The sequence below is a fragment of the Panthera pardus genome, unplaced genomic scaffold, assembly GCF_024362965.1.
Source record: "Panthera pardus isolate Hobbes unplaced genomic scaffold, ASM2436296v1 HiC_scaffold_11, whole genome shotgun sequence".
Lineage (NCBI taxonomy): Eukaryota > Metazoa > Chordata > Mammalia > Carnivora > Felidae > Panthera > Panthera pardus.
In genome coordinates, this window is record NW_026526666.1 from 66,986,920 (window position 1) to 67,008,001 (window position 21,082).

Sequence of the window (21,082 nt, forward strand, 5' to 3'; positions counted from 1 at the left end):
CTAGAGTGAACTTAGGATTCATTTTTCATTTCACAAATATTTACTTTTACTGAGCACTTACCTTGTGTCAAGCACTATACTGTGTTATGGAGTATAGCTAGATGAAAAGACGGACCCCTGGCATCAGGGAGCTCACCCTACCCTTAAGTGAGGAAGAAAGAAGTAAATAATGCATAAAGCATTGTCAGCGTTAGCCCAGGTATACACGGCGGAGTGGGAGGACAAAGCAGCTCAGAAAAGGGTAATGTTTAGCTTGGTCTTAGAAGATAGTGGTGACTCACCACGGAGAGATGGGAAAAGGCATCCTAAGTATACTGAGAAATACAGCAGCAAAAGTCTAGGGTTAGGGGCTGGTGCGGTTGTAGAGGGGCAAGGAGCCCGACCTCTTTGGGCTCTTCGAGTTTGGTGTGGGTGGGCACAGAATTATTGATTCTCGGTGCATTTCAGTTGAAGACATAAGTTACCCAGCACCTCGACCAGGGCCAGGCACGCCAGGAGGAGGTGCGTTGGGAAATCAAGAAATCTGTGTCTCAAGTCCCAAACTGAGCTTCAAACACAGAAAAGCCAGTCCATCCACGTCTGTGGTCAGCAGGAAGAACCCCTCAGCAGCAGAAGAGCGCCATCCCAGGCGACCGGGTCCTGGCTCCCCAGAGGCGGCTGAGCATGCTCAGTTGCCAGAACGCGGTGGCTCAGTGGGAAACCGAGAAGCGCCGCGGACTCCCAGCCCCGCCGGTGCCTGGACCGGAGAGGGCTGGAGCCACGGGGGCGGGGCCTCGGACGCACGCTCCCTCCCTCCCAGCCCGCCTTCCCGCCCCCCCCGCCACGCGCCGGTCGCCGGCACGCGGGCCGCCCGTTGCCCTAGCAACCGTCGTGCCGCGTCTTCCTGAGGGAGCTCTGTCAGCCCGAGGATCCGGTCGCCCGCTCCCCACTGCCCCGCGATTTTCGCGTGGGCTTAGAGGCGGAGGGACAACAAAAAATGGCGGAGCGGAGCCAGACGGCGCCTGAGGCAGGTCTGTGGGGGCGTTCGTTCTGGGGGAAGCGCTGAAGCAGCACGGCGGTCCTGGGTCTGAGGGGAGAGGGGACTTGGGCATGGCCCTACTCTTGAGGAGGCACCCCTGTGTGTTTACGCGGTGGGGCTGTGACCTCGGGGTCAGGGGTCAAGGGAGGTGCACACCGCTCTGAATGGCGGGCAGGGACCTCGGAGTCCCGGAGGAGGCTCAGGAATGTATGCGGGAGTGTGCACACTCCTGAGTGAGCATGGGCCCAGAAGGGGCTGGGGCTCCAGGGAAGATACAGGACTCTATTCCTGAGGGGCGCGTGTGATGGGGCTGATCATGGGAGTAGGGCTGAGTCATGGACGGGGGTACATAGTCTTGTGGGAACATGGGAGGGCTCCCTAAACGGGCATGGTTTGATGGAGTCTCTTATTCTGAGGAGGCAGGTATATGGGAGAGGAGTGTTACTGTAATATCAGGCAGTGCCATGGAAAGGGGGTATACACTGAATATTTGTGTTTGGGGGAAGTACAGTGCCTTAGGGTCACCCCTGGCCATCGAGAAAGTATATAAATCCTTTCGTAGGTTCTGATAAAGACAAGAGGCTTGCGGGGGCACTCAGAGCCCCAGTCTTTCAGAACCTTACCAAAGAATGCTGGAGCTTGAGTTTGAGTATATGTGGGATCAGTGATCTTGAAGGTCATTTAGAATCACAAAGGTGTGCATGTCCATATATTTGTGAGGAGAAGATAGTCTTTAAGGTGCAGGAGACTGCTGGGAAGGGGAGACCCAGTTGTCTATCCCTGAGGGGACCCCAGTTGTGGGTTTGACTGGTCTTGGAGAGTAGTGACCTAAGTGTCTCACTCGGTCATAGGAAAGAGCAAGGGTTTTCAGTCTTGTGTGTATGGGAAGGAGTTTGCACCTGAAAGGGGCTGGGGACCGAAGAACTGAGGCTTTAAGACAAGTGATACCTGTGTGTGTAGTAAAGCAGTGGCTTTAGGGATAAGTGTGGTGGTGAGTGATGGAAGTGGTATACAAATCTTGTATATGTGTCCTGATTAGGTATTTTGGTTTCAGGAGTGACCCACTTAAATTATCCAGCCCTTGGCACTGGGGAAGGGTATGGAAATGGTTATACTAAGACCTTGTAGTAACTGAACTGGAAGCTGAATGAAGCCATTGAGAGTGAATGGTTCAAGAGACTATTCTCTCTCAAGACCTGCATGGTTTCTCTTTGCTTCGTCCATCAAGTAGTTCCTTTATTCTTTTTACAGTTTAAGCTTCCTTGTGACTTGAACATGCTCATTCCTTTATTCATTCATCTGCTCAGCAAATATTTATTGAGTGCCAACTATATGTTAGATACCAACTTAGGCACTGGAAACTCTCTGCTTGTGATTCTCTTACCTTGTTCTTTTTTTTTTTTTTTTCTTCCCTGCCCCCTCACACCCCCCCCCCCAATTTACTAGCTTTACATATATTATATAGTCTACATATTACTTTTATTAGTTATTGCCTGTTTTCTTCCACTAGAATGTAGGCTCCATGAAGGCAAAGGTTTTGTTATGTTTAACAATCCCACGTGTCTAGAGCCATACATGGTGTACAGTAGGTTATTCTTAAATATTTGTTGAATAAATAACTGAATGATCTGATAAAATCTAGTGGTTCAAGAAACTTTCTCTGAGGAATTGATATTTTTAGATGAGATACAATAAGGATTGATTAAGTGAAGAGAAGGTTATTCTTAAATATTTGTTGAATAAATAACAATGATCTGATCAAGTCTAGTGGTTCAAGAAACTTTCTCTGAGGAAGTGATATTTTTAGATGAGATACAATAAGGATTGATTAAGCAAAGAGAAGGACAAGGAGGTCCAGGCAGAGGGAAACCATGTGCAAAGATCCTAAGGTAGCAGGAAACATAATGTATTGTGTTTAAGGAACTGAAAAAAGACAAATATGGCTGCATATAGGGCAATAGGAGGGGGAAAGAAGCTGAAACAGATCTTGCAGGTCTTGAATACTATGATATGTATTTTCACCAAATAGTAGGAAGCCACTGAGGGCTCTTAAGTAGGAGCATGACATGATTATAATCATGAAAAATATAACTGGCTACAGTATGGGAAGTACAGAAGATACAAGAATGGGTATAGGTAGATCTGTTAGAAGGTAGCAGTGGAGATGGAGAGAAGGAATTGAGAAATATTTAAGAGGTAAAATTAATAGGATTTAGTGAAAGATGGGGATGAAGGAAAAGGAGGTATCAGGTCATGCTTCTAATTTTCTAATTCATGAATCTGGATAGTTGGTGGTGCCATTATGGAGATAAGGAACACTGGAAGGGGTCTTGGCTGTGTTTGAGAGGGAAGATCATGAGTTTGGTTTTGGACATATGGAGTTGGAGTTATCTTTTATCTTTGAGCCATCCAGAGAAGTGAGAGATTGACAAGGCAGTTGAATGTGTAAGAAAAGTCGGAGCTAACATGAAAGATAATTAGTGAAGTCAAAAGTGTGGATGAAATTGCATAGAGGGGACAGTGGGGTGAGGGGAGTAGAGGCTTGGGATTAAGTGTTGAATAGCTACAATATTTCAGTGCTTTCCAAAGAGAATGAGGAGAATGGTCTTGAACAGATCAAATGCTGCCGAATGATATATAAATGAAGACTGAAAAACTAGATTTAGCAACAGATTTAGCATTGTTGATAACATTAATGAGAGAAAATTGATGAAGGTAAGAGCCAAACCATTTAAGTTCTGAATTACTATTAATGGGCTTAGTCTTTATTTCTTAATTCAGATTCCCAAGAGAGAGAAACTAATTGGAATACATCATATTTTCACCAGATCATGTCATAGATTTCAAGCCAGTGTAGGATTGATTGTTTTTGGATTAGGTGTCCAGCTATTGCTGACTGGAGTCACCTGGTTCAAAACATGTCCGTCTGATGATTTTTCATCTCAGTAGCAATAGCTAACATTTCTAGAGTGTTTATTATGTGCCAGATACTGTGCTAAGAGCTTTATATATTTTAATCTATGTCAGCATCATAACCACTTTCTAAGGTATTAACTCTACTGTTTGAAGAAATTTTGGCACAGAGAAGTTAAGCAACTTGCTCAAGATCTGCAAATAAGTGTAAGATTATAGGTGTTTGGGGCTTTTTTTTTTTTAAGTTTACTTATTTTGAGAGAGAGAGCACACATGTGGAGAAGGAACAGAGAGAGAGAGAGAGAGGGAGAGAGAGGGAGGGAGAGAAAAAGAGAGAGAGAGAGAATCCCAAGCAGGCTCCGCACCACCAGTGCGGATCCCTATGTGGGGCATGAACCCAAGAACCAGGGGACCATGCCCTGAACCAAAGTCAGATGCTTTAACCAACTGAGCCAACCAGGCACCCCTGTTTGGGGATTATTTTAACATTATACAGATTCATTATTTGGCTTTCTCTTTGTATTGCAATATTCTACATAGTGAAGCAATAATAGCCATGATGAAAATTCCTGCCCTACAAGAAATGTTATTCTAAGGTAAGCATATGTTAGCAAGGTGACATGGAAAGAACTGGAATTCAGATCTTTGTTTAAAGTCTGTTTCTGTAATCTATTAGATGAGGACCATGGACTCAAATTTTCTGATCTAAAGTTCCCTCATCATAAAATGGGGATGATATTTGCAGGATAGTTGTGAATTCTAGAGATAATATATCTGAAGTGCACAATAAATGAAATTTTCTTAGTTCCCCTGAAGCTTGAATGTAAAAAATTAAGCAAGATTTAACACACAGTGATGAATTTAAGACATTCTTTTTTTCCTTCATTTTTTTCCCATTGGTATAATTTATTTACCGTTAGAAGAAAGACAGACACCAAGTTTAGGCTAATGTGGAATTGTTATTTGTACTAAAATGACATGGAATAGGTCTCTATATGAGGTGGATTTTGAGGGATTTCTTGGAGCGAAGGGATAAGTTTTTTTCCAAGCATACAGATAGCTCTGTTAGAAGGTCAGATTTGCAAAAGGAAGTTTCTTTAAAATATTGTATTGTATGTATGTATGTATGTATGTATGTTTATTCTTGAGAGGAGAGAGAGAGAGAGAGGAAAAGAACAAGCGGGGAAGGGGCAGAGAAAGAGGGGGACAGAGGATCTGAAGCAGGCTCTGTACTGATAACAGACTGCCAGATGTGGGGCTTGAACTCACAAACCATGAGACTGTGACCTGAGCTGAAGTCAGAAGCTTAACTGACTGAGCCACCCTGGTGTCCCTAAAACATTGTACTTTAAAATGAGGACAAGAATGTTTGAATTTTTCTTCTTTTCCAACAATTTGACTATTAACAATAATAAGAAAGAAACCATGTGGGAGTAATAGGCTAGATTGCACTTGCTTCAATTTCTCAGATTCTTCTTCCTTTCCAACTATCATAAAAGAAAGCTTTGTGTGAATTACCTGGTATAATTTTTTTCCTATATTGCCAAGTGTGTTACTTTTGTGGAAGCCCATACCGACCAGAAATTTTAGAATGATGCAGTCTGTTAAAAACGGCCTGTACTTTGGGGTGCCTGGGTGACTCAGTTGGTTAAGCATATGACTCTTGGTTTTGGATCAGGTCATGATCTCATGGTTTTGTGAGTTCCAGCCCCCATCTGGCTCTGTCCTGGCAGCATGTAGCCTGCTTGGGATTCTCTCTCTCTCTCTCTCTCTCTCTCTCTCTCTCTGCCCCTCCCCTGCTCGTTCTGCCTCTCTCTCTCTCTCTCTCTCTCTCTGCCCCTCCCCTGCTCGTTCTGCCTCTCTCTCTCTCTCTCTCTCTTTCAAAAAAATGGCCTGTACCTTGATCAATTTGTGAAATGAATATTTTTTAAAAAAGTAATTTTATGGTACCTGAAATCATCTATAGACAGAATCTTGAAATTTTAAAAAGCCTTAGAAATGAGAATAGTGTTTTCCATCTTTTGTTAGTACTTGGGCAAAATAGTTAAGTCTGTTTGCAAATTGGGGACAGTAACACCTACTTTTCAGGTGAGACTTAGAGATAGATTTGGAAAGTGCATAATGTGTTATACCCTACCCTCAAAGAAATGGTAGGTTATTTAGTATCTGCCTCTGTGTGTGTGTGTGTGTGTGTGTGTGTGTGTGTGTGTGTGTGTGCATGCGCATGGGTGTGTGTCTTTTCCTAAAGCTTACTAGTAAAATTGTCTTTTAAAGAAGAGGAAATCTAGATCTATAGTCCCTTATTTGGAGCTTTGGATGCAAATATATTTCAAAATTCAGATATTTTTTGGATTATGGAAAAGTAATACAGCATATGTACTGTTAATTATATAACATCCCCATGGGTATGGGAGAGTACCTTGTAATCAAACACATTAATATCACATTCACACTAAATGAATAAGTTATAAATAGCTTCATGTCAGTTTAGGTTAAATTTTGTTGACAAATTAGTTTTGGCACCAAATTTATGGAAAAAATTGCCATTTTTAGAGATTTATGGATTTTGAAATTGTGGAAAAGGGAATGTGGATTTACATAGTTTTATCCCTTTTTAGAAATATTTTTAAAGCTTTGAATTATTTTTTGTCACCTGTATATTTTTCTGTAACATCAGCAAGTATATAGCTTTATTAAAGATCCTAAAAGTATAGTATTGGGACGGAAAACACATTTGGTTTCCGTGATGCTTATGTGCTTGTTTCTTCTAAGAAACTGATAATGTTGGAGATCTCTTGATGTTGCATTTGGCTTTAGTTTCAGTATCATTGCGCAATGTCACTTTCAATTAGAGATACTAGAAACCTATATGCATTAAGAAGGACAGAAGGATGTCTATATTTTGCATATGTATTTTTAATAGTCACAGCTTTGTCTTTGAGTCAAAGAATAGTACGATCGTAATTGAGTTTCAGAATGTTTTTATTAATTGTTAAATTTCAGCACTGGAGTAGGTGTTAATTTTAGTATTAAGAAAAATTTTCATCCTTAGCTGGAATTGATTTTTCTGATTATAAAACATTATTCTAAGTGTGAAAGTTTGCAATAATTCATTGATGTTATTCACCATATGGGAATATGATCATTTTTACTTTTTGTATTTCACATTTATTTAATGGGACTGCTAAAAGAAATTTCTTTTTTTTTCAAACTCTAAAGAAAATAGTTTTTATTTGTCATATATATTTGAGAACTACTGATTGTGAACATTTGAGTCTCTAACCAGGCTTTCAAAATAATGTATTTGCATGTCAACTGAAGGAAAACAAAACAAGCAAACACAGAAAAACTCCTAGAATTTAATATAGGATTAAAAACCTTTATATGGGATTGGAAATTCCTAAATAAAGAACTTTCAACAATGTTATGGAAAAAAAATCTTTGAGTTTTGGTGGAAGAAATGGGAAAAAAAAAATCTGCCATCATTTATAGTTTGCTGCATTTTATCAGGAGTTTTAGAAGTCACTAATTGTAGTATATTAATCTCTGTGTCATAGAGTTGTGGAGGAAATCACTATGTTGTGGACTGTGTTATTCATTTTTAGAATTATTCTTATAAAAATATATATTTAATACCTACTGTATGTCAGGCATTGTGGCAAACTTTGGAAATTCAGTGATGTATTTATACATAGTCCCTGCCTTCAAGGAGCTCCCATAATAGTAGAAGAAGAATAGAGCTAGAAAATTAGCATCCAGGCAATGGTAGAAGTTGTACACAGAATTCTGAGGCTAGATAATAGTTCTCTGACAGCTTGGAGATGGTGGTAGGAGTAGTTTAGTAACGCTTCTTGGAGGAAGAACACATGAATTGAGTCTTGGATGACAAGAAGGAATTAGCCCAGTGAATGTTGTAGGGCAGAGGGACTGGGAGTAGAGAGGAGGAAAGGAGGGCAGAGAGAGCAACATATGCCCAGGAAAGTTATGTGGTGGGAGAATGAAACTCATTCAGAATATTGCTGGTATTGCTCATCTATTAACAGAGCTAAAGACTGTATTTCTTTTTTTTTTTTTTTTTTTTTTTTTTGCTTCTATTGGCCCTTAAACATTTCTGGCGTGATAGATACCTCTTGATATGTTATGAAAAGATAATTCTTTCTCATGAAAATGCATGCTGTGTGCAGACACATGAAAATTTGAAAATAATTTCAAGAGATAATGTCCATCCCAGAAACCCAGGTTAAGATATCTTCTATTTGTTAGTAATAGAGGATTACATTTCAGTTAGTAATAGAGGTTGCAGTTAAGAATCTGAAATCTTCAAAGTAGGAATACTTTGGTGAAAGGGGTTGATTTAATGACATCTGTGCTAGGCAAAGCAAATGCTGGTTCCTAAATTATTTGGTCATCAGTTTATCTCATATTTTTAGCTCCTTATACTTTACTTCCTCATTTTGCCTCACAGTAGACCTGAAGAAAGACTCCAAGGTTACATAGATGTATTCATGACAGAGTAAGTGATTAGTTCAGGCTTATGTGGCTAGAGAGCAGGTCTGATTCCAAAGCCAAGATTCTTTCCATTTTTGCTCTCCTATGCAGAAAAAACATGTATAAGATTAGAGCTTACAGTGAGGGAAGTGTTAGTTTTTACCTTTATATTGAATGTTAGAGGTTAGGTGACTTAACCAGGGTCCCACAACCAACAAGAAGAGGAGCCAGAACTATAACTTAAATTTCCTGATTTCCATTCGGCAAATAAGAATATACTGCCCTAAAATGAAGAGAGATAAATAACCAGGTATTGTAGTAATGGGCTTTAAAACAAAGTTAGTTATTTCAGTAAGCCAATCTTTGGCATTTGTAGAGTACCTCCTTTGTTTTAGGCACTTTATGTATATCTTGTTTAATTCTCCCAAAATTCCTGCAAGGGGGTATAATTATCTCAGTTTTATATATGAGAAAATTGGGGTTCAGAAATACTAAGTGGTGAAGCTGAGGTTCTACAACCCATAAGTAGTAGAACTGGAACTGCAATCCAAGTCTGTCTGGCTCTGTGTCCATACTGATGGACACTCTGCTTCTTAGTAAGTTAAAATAACTTAAATTTTCTTTTGTTATTGAGGAAGAGGTAATGCATATCTCAATTTTCAGACAAATGTATGAAACAACAGTGCACATTTATTTCTAATTACTGTAGAAATATGGGGTTAATGAGGTTTCTCATCTTGGGCATCTCTATGTGCTCATTGAGTAAATTAGTGTTGAAGAGTAGGGACTAAAATAGCAATTAGTATATGCTTGCTACCTAGTAGGCATTCAATAAATATTTGTAGACCAAATGAGTGGAAACATTTTTTTATCCATAAATTTTAGGTTTAAATATTAGAACTTAGGCTATTGGAAGTTGAGGATGTTAACACAAATGAAGGGGAAAATGAAGAAACTTTTGACATTTTACAAACAAGATGTCCTAGTTGAATAGGGCTTAAACACAGTTGATATACTGTGGACGGAACAAGCTCATTAAAACCTCATTTGGGAAACTTCTGGGGAAGGTGACAGAGTAGGAGGATCTTAAGCTTACCTTGTCCCATTGATACAAGTAGATAACATGCACATGGGTGTAAATAACCCAGAAAACAACCTGAAGTCTGACAGAACAGACTCCTTGGAGCTAAGTGTAGAGAAGAGGCCATATCAAAGAAGATAGGAAAGGCAGAGACGTGATTGGGAGCTAAATGGATCTACAGGAGGAAAGAAGGGAAGGATGCTACAGGTGCAGAGAGGAGAAAGAAACAGATTCTCATATCATATTCCTGGGGTGGAGAACCTACATGAGGAAGATGAATCCCCATAACATTTGGCTTTGAAAACCAGAGAGGCCGAATTCATGAGTTCTTACAATCAGTGGGGCTTAACACCTTGAACTTTAAACATCAGTGGGCTCAGCTTTGAGAGAGCCAGGAGAGCTAGAGGAAACTGAATCCCTGCCCTTAAAATATATAAAAATAAACAGCTCCTTACAGATATAGCATAGAAGCAGCATTTTGAAAAAAATGCCTAGGGTATATAGGAGAGAGATTTGTTTAATAATCTCAGAGTGTGTGCTGAGGGGGCAGGGATTCCTGGGAGACTTCTCCAGGAACAAAGGAGCTGGTGGGTGCCATTTCTATCTCTGTCTCCCAGACTAGACACAGGGACCCTTCAGGAACCAGCATGGCACCATCACTCACTACCTAACTTGCTAATGGCATGCCCTGCCTGAGTTCTCCTGTGGTCACGCCTCCTCAAGGCAGGCCTTGGTTTCAGGTCTTCTCCCATAGAAGACCCGTGCAAACATTGCAAACACCATGTATACCACCACTTCTAACCTTGCCTTGGTCCCTGGTAGCTGGAGGTCCCCTCTCACAGTGGACTGTGGTACAGACCTTGCTAGCACAGGGTGCCCCACTGTTGTGTTCTCCTGCAGGCCTGCTCCCTCCAATACACTCTTGGCTGAAGCCCATCTAGAATGGTGCCACAAGCCTGGCAGTGTGCAAGAGCCTTGACAGTGACTCTTTCCCTGGGGAGAGGAGAAGATAACCACACACACCAATCTGACTGTGGCCCCGGCAGTGGGCTGGGGACAGATGTTTGGTCTTCTACCCATCAATGAAAGGTCCTCAGGGGACAACACAGGGAAAGTGACCTATAGTTTGGTTCTATTGCATCTCTGGCAAATGCCTGGTCTGATTCAACTCAAGCCTAAGATGGCCCCAGATTGGCTCACTAACACAAGGACCAAACACTGCCTACAAAAGTCAAAGAAAGCCATGCAAATGACTGGACTGAAGGCAAATGCAGCTCAGCCACAATAGCCGGGCACATGCAGTAGACATAGGAGACAACCTTGAGCACCAGATTCTAGTGAACAGGGGATATTGGATTTCAGGGCACTGTAATGCCTTTCATAAGGCCAGTACTTTCAAGAACAGGAGACATAACTTAACTTTTCTAACACATAGAAACAGACATAGAGAGTTAGACAAAATGAAGAGACAGAACAATGTGTCCTAAATGAAAGAATAGGACAAAATCACAGCAAGAGACGTAAACGAAATGGAGATAAGTAATATGCCTGATATAGAATTTAAACTAATGGTCATAAAGATACTACTGGATTTGAGAAGAGTGGAGGAGTTAAGTGAGACCCTTAACAAAGAGATAGAAAACATAGAAAAAAACCAATTAGAGATGCAGGGCTCAATAACCGAAATTAACAGTAACACTAGAAGGGGTAAATAGTAGACTAGAGAAGGCAGAAGAATGGGTCAGCAACCTGGATGACAGGGTTTTGGAAAGCAGCAGTCAAGCTCAACAAGAGAGAGAAAAAAATAACAAAAATGAAAATAGACTCCAGAAACTCAGTAACACCATCAAGCGTAATTAATACGTGCATTATAGGGATTCCAAAAAGAGAAGAGAGAAATGGGGCAGAACATTTATTTGAAGAAATAATAACTGAAAAAGTCCCAAATCTGGGTAAGGAAACAGAAATTCAGATCCAGGAGGCACAGAGGGCTACCAACAAAATCAGCCCAAGGATGTCCATGTTGAGACATATAGTAATTAAAACAGGAAAAAGTATTGATAAATAGAGAATTTTAAAAGCATTAAGAGAAAAGAAAAGTGTTACATACAAGAAAATCCCATAAGGCTATCAGCTGATTTTTTGGCAGAAACTTTGCAGGCCAGGAGGGAGTGGCATGACATTGCAAGCGCTAAAAGAAAAAACCTGTAACCAAGAATACTCTCTCCATCAAGATTATAATTCTGAATAGGAGAGATAAAGAGTTTCCTAGACAAACAAAACTTAAAAGAAATTAATCACCACTAAACCATCTCTACAAAAAAAGTTAAAGAGGACTCTTTGAGTGGAAAGGAAAGAAAGACCAGGGGTAAGCAAAGGAAAGGAATGGAAAGTAGGAGTAAGAAAAGTAGGAAGCTCAAAGGCAGTAAAAATAAGTTTAGCTATAAAAATCAGTCAAGGGATTCACAAAATAAAAAGATGTAAAGTATCTGACACCATATACCTAAAACATGAGGGGGGAAAGGAGTAAAGAATGTGTTCAAATGTAAGCGACTATCAACTTAATGTAGATTGCTATATGCAGAAGATGTCATATGCAAATATAATGGTAACCACAAATCAAAGTCCAGTAATAGATATGCAAAGCATGAAGAGAAAGGAATCCAAGTGTATCACTAAAGAAAACCACCAAACTGTAGGATGAAAGAACAAGAGAACAAAGAAACAGAGAACTACAAACACAAATGCAGAACAAATAACAAAGTGGTAGTAAGTTACATACCTATCTATAATTCCTTTGAATGTAAATGGACTAAATGCTCCAGTCAAAAGCCATAGGGTGATGAAATGGAGAAAAAAGCAAGACCCATCATGTGTTGCCCATAAGAGACTCAACTTTAGATCTAAAGACACATGTAGATTGAAAGTGAAGGAATGGAGAAGCATTTATCATACAAATGGAAGTGAAAACAAAGCTGAGGTAGCAATACTTATATCAGAGCGAAGACTGTAACGAGACAAAGAAGGACACTACATAATCATAAAGGGAACAATCTAAGAAGAAGATAGAACAATTGTAAATACATATGCACCCATTATGGAAGCACACAAATGCATAAGACAGCTAATAACAAACATAAAAGAAGTAATAAATAGTGATACAATAATAGTAGGGACTTTCATACACCACTTACATCAATGGATAGATCATCCAAACAGAATCAAAAAGGAAACAGTGGCTTTGAATGACACATTGGACCAGATGGATCTAACAGATATATTCAGAACATGCCATCCAAAAACAGCAGATACACATTCTTTTCATGTGCACACGGAACATTCTCCAAAATAGATCACATATTAGTCCACAAAACAAGTCTCAACAAATTCAAAAAGATTGAAATCATACAGTGCATCTTTTCTGACCACAACACCGTGAATCTAGAAATCAATCACAAGAAAAAAGTCTGGAAAGAACACAAATACATGGAGGTTAAATAGCATGCTCCTAAACAATAAATTGGTCAACCAAGAAATCCAAGAAACAAAAAAATTCATGGAGACAAATGAAAATGAAAACACAGTACTCCAAAATCTTTGGAATGCAGCAAAAGTGGTTCTAAGGGAATTTTATAGCAATACAGTCCTACCCCAAGAAACAGGAAAAATCTCAAATAAACAACCTAACCTTACACATGAGCATCTAGAAGAAGACCAAACAAAACCCAAATCCAGCAGAAGGAATAAATGATATAGAAACTAAAAAACAGAACATCAATGAAACCAGAAACTGCTTTTTGAAAAGAACAAAATTGATAAGCCTTTAGCTGGACTCATCCCCCCTCCCTGAAAAATGAGGACTCAATAAACAAAACAGGAGGGGCGTCTGGGTGACTCAGTTGGTTAAGTGCTAGACTTTGGCACAGGTTGTGACCTTGCACTTAGTGAGTTTGAGTCCTGCATTGGGCTCTGTGTGGACAACTCAGAGCCTGGAGCCTGTTTCAGATTCTTTCTCCCTCTCACTCGGCCCCTCCCCAGCTCACTCTCTCTCTCTCAAAAATAAATAAAACATTAAATTAAAAAAATAAAACAGGAAATGGAAGAGAAATAACAACTGACACCACAGAAATACAGATTATAAAAGAATACTATGAAAAACTATATGCCAACAAGTTGGGCAACCTAGAAGAAATGGATAAAATCCCAGAAATGTATAACCTCCCAAAACTGAATCAGGAAGAAATAGAAAATTTGAACAGACTGATAACCAGCTATAAAATGGAATCAGTAATCAAAAAACTCCCAACAAACAGAAGTCCAGGACCAGTAGCCTTCACAGGCGAATTTTACCAAACATTTAAAGAGTTAATACCTATTCTTCTCAAACTATTCCGAGAAATACAAGAGGAGGGAAATCTTCCAAATTCATTCTGTGACGCCAGCATTACTCTGATACCAAAACCAGAAAAAGTACAAAAAAAGAGAACTAGAGGCCAATATCTCTTATGAACATAGATGCAAAAATTCTGAACAAAATATTAGCAAATTGAATCCAACAATATATTAAAAACTCATTCACCATGATCAAGAGGCATTTATTCCTGGGATGCAAGGGTGTTTCATTATTCACAAATCAATCAATGTGATGATTGATCACATCAATAAGAGAAAGGATAAAAACCATATGATCATTTCAGTAGATGTAGAAAAAGCATTTGACAAAGTATAACATTCATTTATGATAAAAACCCTCAACAAAGTAGGTTTTGAGGGAATATAACTCAATATAATAAAGGCCTTATATGAAAAACTCAGTTAACATCATACTCGGGAAAATCGGAGAGCTTTCCTCCTAAGGTCAGGAACAAGACAAGGATATATACTCTCACCATTTTTATTCAACATAGTGCTGGAAGTCCCACACTCAGCAGTCAGACAAGAGAGAGAAATAAAAGTCATCCAAATTGTTAAGGAGGAAGTAAAACTTGCACTGTTTGCAGATGACATGATACTGTATATAGAAAACCCTAACGACTCCACCAAAAAACTATGAGAACTGACAAATAGATTCAATAAGGTCACAGGATAGAAAATCAATGTACAGAAATCTGTTGCATTCCTATACACTAAGCAGGAAGAGAAATTAAGAAAGAAATCCTGGGGCGCCTGGGTGGCTCAGTCGGTTGAGTGTCCGACTTCAGTTCAGGTCATGATCTCACCGCTCATGAGTTCAAACCCTGCGTGGGGCTCTGTGCTGACAGCTCAGCACCTGCAGTCTGCTTCAGATTCTCTGTTTCCCTCTCTCTCTGCCCCTCCCCTGCTCACGCTCTCTCCTTCAAGATAAATAAACATAAAAAAAAGAGAAAGAAATCCCTTTTACATTTGCACTAAAAATAATAAAATATTACGAGTAAACAAAAGAGGGGAAAGACCTATGCTCTGAAAAATATAGAACATTGATGAAAGAATTTGAAGATGACACAAATGGAAAGATATTCCATGCTCATGGATTAGAAGAACAAATATTGTTAAAATGTCTATACTACCCAAGGCAATTTATAGATTTAATGCAATCTCTATGAAAAGACTAACAGCATTATTCACAGAACTAGAACCAACAATCCAAAATTTGTGTGGAACCACATAAGACTCTGAATAGACAAAGCAGTCTTGAAAAAGGAAAACTGGATGTGTCACAGTCTCCAATATTAAGGTATAGTAGTACAAAGCTATAGTAATCAAAACAGTTGTGGTACTGGCACAAAAATAGATACATAGATCAATGGAGCAGAATAGAAAGCCCAGATATAAACCCATGATTATATCGTCAATTAATTTTTGACAGAGTGACAAGAATATGCAATGGGAAAAAGATAGTCTCTTCAACACATGCTGTTTGGAAAACTTGACAGCAACATGCAAAACAATGAATCTGGACCACTTTCTCACACCATACACAAAATAAACAATATGGATTAAAGTCATAAATGTGAGACATGAAACCATAGAAATCCTAGAAGAGAAGACTAGCAGTACTTTCTCTGACATCAACCATAGCAACATCTTTCTAGATATGCCTCCTCAGGTAAGGGAAGCAAAAGCAAAAATAAATTATTGGGACTACATCAAAATAAAAAGCTTGTGAACAGCCACAAAACTAAAAGACAACTTACTGAATAGGGGAAGATATTTGCATTGTCATTTATATGTCATATCTAATAAAAGTTTAGTATCCAAAATACATAACTGATACAACTCAACACCAAAAAAACAATCAAAAAAGGGTAGATGTCATAAACACTTTTCCAAAGAAGATGTACAGATGGCCAACAGACATATATGAGAAGATGCTCAATATCACTCATCATCAGGGAATGCAAATGAAAACCACAGGGAGATAATCACCTCACACCTGTCAGAATGGCTAAAATAAAAAAACAAGAAACAACAAGTGATGGCAAGGATGTGGAGATAAAGGAACCATTGTGCACTTTTGGTGGGAATGCAAACTGGTGTAGCTACTGTGGAAAACAGCATAGATTTTCCTTAAAAAATTAAAAACACAACTATCATATGATTCAGTAATTCCACTACTGGGTACTTACCCATGTAATAAAAAAAAAAAAAACTAATTTGAAGAGCTATAGTGCCCTTGTGTTTATTGCAGTAAATTATTTATAATAGCCAAGGTATGGAAGCAGCAACCCAAGTGTCCATCAATAGATGAACACATAAAGAGTATGTGCAAAAAATATATATGTGTGTGTATATATGAATATATGTAATATTACTCAGCTATAAAAAAGAATGAAGTCTTGCTATTTACAACAACATGGATGGATCTAGAGGATATGTTGCTAAGTGAAATAAGTCAGTCTGGGAAAGACAAATATATGATTTCAATCATATTTGGTTTTATGAAACAAAACAGTTGAACAAGGAAAAAAAGAAAGCAAAAAACAGACTCTTAACAACACAGAAGAATTTGATGGTTACCAGAGGGGAGGTGGGTAGGGGGATGGGTGAAATAGGTGAAGGGGATTAAGAGTTCACTTACTGTGATGAGCACGGAGTAATGTATAGAGTTGTTGCTTTACTCTATTGTACACCTGAAACTAATATGACACAGTATGTTATCTATACTGGAATTAAAATAAAAGAAAAAACCCTAAAACCTTGGAGGTGTCTGTGTCTTTATGCAACATATGTAGTAAATAGAGTATAGGTTTTGGAATTAACCAGATACTATTTAAAATTTTAACTCTACTCCCTAATTGTAATAAGAGCCTCAGTTTTTTTCATCTTTAAAATGGTGATGCTAATCCTTTACTCATTAGAGTTGTGAGGGTATATGTAATAATACCTCTGATAGAGTAGAAATCCTTTTAACCTACTCGCTGGATTAATTGATGCTTTCCATTTTCATGAGATATGCAGCTTCATACATGTTTAAAGAGCCTTTCTCATCTACTGGGAAAGTGCAATGTATTGATGGTACATGAGTCCTGGTGTCATAAATACATTATGAAAAACTTAAAATATATATTTTTTAATGATTATTTATTTATTTTGAGGGAGAGGCACAGAGCTTGAGCGGAGGAGGGACAGAGAGAGAGAAACACAGAATTGGAAGCAGGCTCCAGGCTCCGAGCTGTCAACACAGAGCCTGATGTGGGGCTCGAACCCACAGACCGTGAGATCATGACCTGAGCTGAAGTCAGATGCTCAACCGACTGAGCCACCCAGGCACCCCAAACTTAAAATGATTTTAATTAAAATTTGAAATATCTTTCAAAGTAGTAATACTCTAATTTTTCATCTTAATAATGTCATTATCAGTGTACTACCACAGGAATAGTAATGCTTATGAGAAATGCTGGTTTAATTTTTGCAGCTTGATAAAAATTGTTGTAAATGTTTTGAATTTTCTTTAAAATGTTTTTAAGTTTTTATTTATTTATTTTGAGGGAGAGAGAGCATGTGCATGCGCACACACACGTAAGCTGGGACAGAGAGGGAGAGAGAGAATCCCAAGCAGGCTTACACTGTCAGCATGGAGCCCGACTCAGACAATTCTTTTCAGTGGGGTCTTTGTCTGGTTTTGGAATCAAGGTAATGCTGGCCTCATAGAATGAGTTTGGAACTTTTACTTCCATTTCTATTTTTTGGAACAGCTTCCAAAGAATAGGTATTAAGTCTTTTTTAAATGTTTGGTAGAATTCCCCTGGAAAGCCATCCAGCCCTGGACTCTTGTTTATTGGGAGATTTTTTGATTACTGATTCAATTTCTTTACTGGTTAGGGTCTGTTCAGATTTTGTATTTCTTCCTGTTTCAGTTTTGGTAGTTTATATGTTTCTAGGAATTTGTCCATTTCTTTCAGATTGCCCAATTTGTTGGCATATAATTGCTCATAATATTCTCTTATTATTGTTTTTATTTATGTAGTGTTTGTTGTGATCTCTTTCATTCATGATTTTATTTATTTAGGTCCTTTCCTTTTTCTTTTTCATCAACTGACTAGGCGTTTATCAATTTTGTTAATTCTTTCAAAGAACCAGCTTCTGGTTTCATTGACCCGTTCTGGTTTTTTGTGTTTTTTTTTTACTTCAATATCATTGATTTCTGCTCTAATCTTTATTATTTCCCTTCTTCTGATGGTTTTGGACTTTATTTGCTGTTCTTTTTTCCATCTCCTTTAGGTGTAAGGTTAGGTTGTGTATTTGAGACATTTCTTCCTTCTTTAGGAAGGCCTGGATTGCTATATACTTTCCTTTTATGACCACCTTTGCTGCATCCCAGAGGTTTTGGACTGTTCTGTTTTCATTTCCATTGGCTTCCATGTACTTGTTAATTTCCTCTTTGATTTCTTGATTAAACCATTTGTTCTTTAGTAGGGTTCTTTAATCTCCAAGTATTCTTGGTCTTTCCAAGTTTTTTCTTGAGGTTGATTTCAAGTTTTGTAGCATTATGACCTGAAAATATGCATGGTATGATATAGATCTTTTTGTACTCGTTGAAGGCTGATTTGTGACCCAGTATGTGAAACAAATTATGGAAAAAGCCCAAATGTCCGTCGACTGATATATGGATAAAGAAGATGTGGTGTATATGTGTGTGTATATATATATATGTATATATATATATACACACACAATATTACTTGGTGATCAAAAAGAATGAAATCTTGCCATTTGTAATAATGTGGATGGAACTAGAATGTATTATGCTAAGTGAAATAAATCCATCAGAGAAAGATAAATATCACATGATTTCACTCATATGTGGAATTTAAGAGACAAAACAGATGAACATTTCACTCATATGTGGAATTTAAGAGACAAAACAGGTGAACATAGGGGAAGAGAAGCAAAAATAAGATAAAAACAGAGAGGGAGGAAAGCCATAAGAGACTCTTACAGAGAACAACCTGAGGGTTGCTGGAAGTGTGTTGGTTGGGGACATGGGCTAAATGGGTGATGGGCATTAAGGAGGGCACTTGTTGGGATGAGCACTGGGTGTTATATGTAAGTGATGAATAACTAAATTCTACTCCTGAAACCATTATAACACTATATGTTACCAACTTGGATTTAAATAAAACTAAAAAAAAAAAAAAAAAAAAAAAAGAGTTGGACATGTAACCAACTGAGCCACCCAGGTGCCCCGTGAATTTTCTTATAAAAGACTTGAAAGAGCTCATCTAATTTTAGGTTTATCAGTATTATGGGGCCTTTGACTTAAAGATCAGCATCACCTGGGGCACCTGGTGGTTCAGTCCATTGAGCATACAACTCTTGATTGCAGCTCGGGTCATGATCCCAGGGTTATGAGATGAGCCCCACTTTGGGCTCCACACTGAGCATGAATCTTGCTTTGAATTCTCTCACTCTTACTCTGCCCCTCTTACCTGCTTGCACTCTTTCTCTCTCTTTCTAAAATAAAAATTAAAAAAAAAAAAGATCAGCATCACTCATTTTATGGAACTGGATGAAGAATAAAATGATTAAATAAAGGAGTTGGATAATTTTTATTCTTTTCCCTGAGGAGCCTACATCTTTTATTTCAATTTAATATAAATTATATGTAGGCAAAGATTCAACTTTATGAAAGCAACTTTTCCATATATTCTGAGGAGGGAATTATGATATTTTTATTAATTCCTAGAAGTTGATTTAATAAGGTCCTAAGAGAGAGGAATTTTCTTTCCTTTGTATCAGCATTTACTAGAGTTGGGACTAGTTTTAAGTTGTGTCGTACTGATCATATCTTTTTTTTTACCATGAGGAGATTTTTACATTGTGAGTAGATTAGTATTAGTATTTTTTAATTTATTGAATTTCTTCAATTAAGGAACTCCATAGATAATTGAAATATTTTATATATTTTTAATTGAAATCTGGTATGAAAGTGGTATATTTTAAGACAATGGGTGCTGTAACTAATTAGTGAACTAGATTATCCTAGGGGTCAAATTGTTTTTGGTGGGGGAGTGGAGGGAGAAACTTTGCTTTGTCATTTGTGTATCTTTACATTCCAAGTTGTTTGAAATTGGCAAAAAGCTGTCTTCAATAAAGTTTATATCTAAGTGCAGTGTCACCCTGATGAAAATGAAGTAAGTAAAATTTTCTTCAGATACCTAATTTTAATGCCATTTCTCATTTAGGTTATCAAAAGTTGCCGACCACCCTTGAAAACACACTACACAGTTAAAACTAAGAAAGAATTTTCTTGTTATTACAGTAACAAAAGAATATTTATCCTTTTCCTGTCTGTTCAGAGAAATACATTCTTTGAAAGTTTAGCATTCAGTCAAACTAATTTTCAAAAACAGGGTTAAATATTGTCAGGGGAATAGATGAATTCCTTTTGTTTCTGTCCTAGCAAGCTAAATGTTCTTATATTGCTGATTATAATTTTTTCAAGCTTTTTAATCTTTTTATGTTCTAATCCATTCTCTTTTTTAAAAAAATTTAAGTTTATTTATTTATTTTTGAGAGAGGGAGAAAGGGAAGGTGGGGGAGAGAGTGAGAGAGAGAGAGAGAGAGAGAGAGCAAGCACACAGGAGGGGCAGAGAGAGAGGGAGAGAGAGAATTCCATGGGGCTCAAACTCATGAACTACGAGATCATGACCTGAGACCAAGAGTTGGATGCTCAACCGACTGAGCCACCCAGGTGCCCCCATTCTCTTTTTAAAGAAATAGTAAAATCTGTAAACTTTTCATCTTTAGCTTTTCTGATTTTCCTGCTCAGTCTCTGCCTATCCCTGGCTTGTTCCAGTTAAGTAGAAGAGATTTTCCTACTGAATAAATCCTAGATCTTTGGATCCTCCCTTTATTCCATTTTTTTTTTAATTTTTTTTTTAACGTTTATTTATTTTTGAGACAGGGAGAGACAGAGCATGAATGGGGGAGGGGCAGAGAGAGAGGGAGACACAGAATTGGAAGCAGGCTCCAGGCTCTGAGCCATCAGCCCAGAGCCCGACGCGGGGCTCGAACTCATGGACCGCGAGATCGTGACCTGAGCCGAAGTCGGCCGCCCAACCGACTGAGCCACCCAGGCGCCCCTATTCCATTTTTTTAAA

At 38.3% G+C, this 21,082-nt stretch overlaps 1 protein-coding gene across 8 annotated transcripts in view; it reads left to right on the plus strand.

The window, feature by feature from the left end:
• Positions 1 to 749: 749 nt before the first annotated feature.
• LOC109266906 (BEN domain-containing protein 5) overlaps positions 750 to 21,082 on the plus strand; it is a 1,451,617-nt gene continuing 1,431,284 nt past the window's right edge. For 2 of the 8 annotated variants that reach the window (XM_053895596.1, XM_053895595.1), the window contains exon 1: positions 751 to 1,010. In XM_053895596.1, the coding sequence (XP_053751571.1) occupies positions 977 to 1,010 (34 nt within the window). In that variant the 5' untranslated portion in view covers positions 751 to 976. Of the gene's footprint in view, positions 1,011 to 21,082 lie in introns of all 8 variants that reach the window. The other 6 variants (XM_053895592.1, XM_053895591.1, XM_019449351.2 and 3 more) reach the window with 6 other exon arrangements.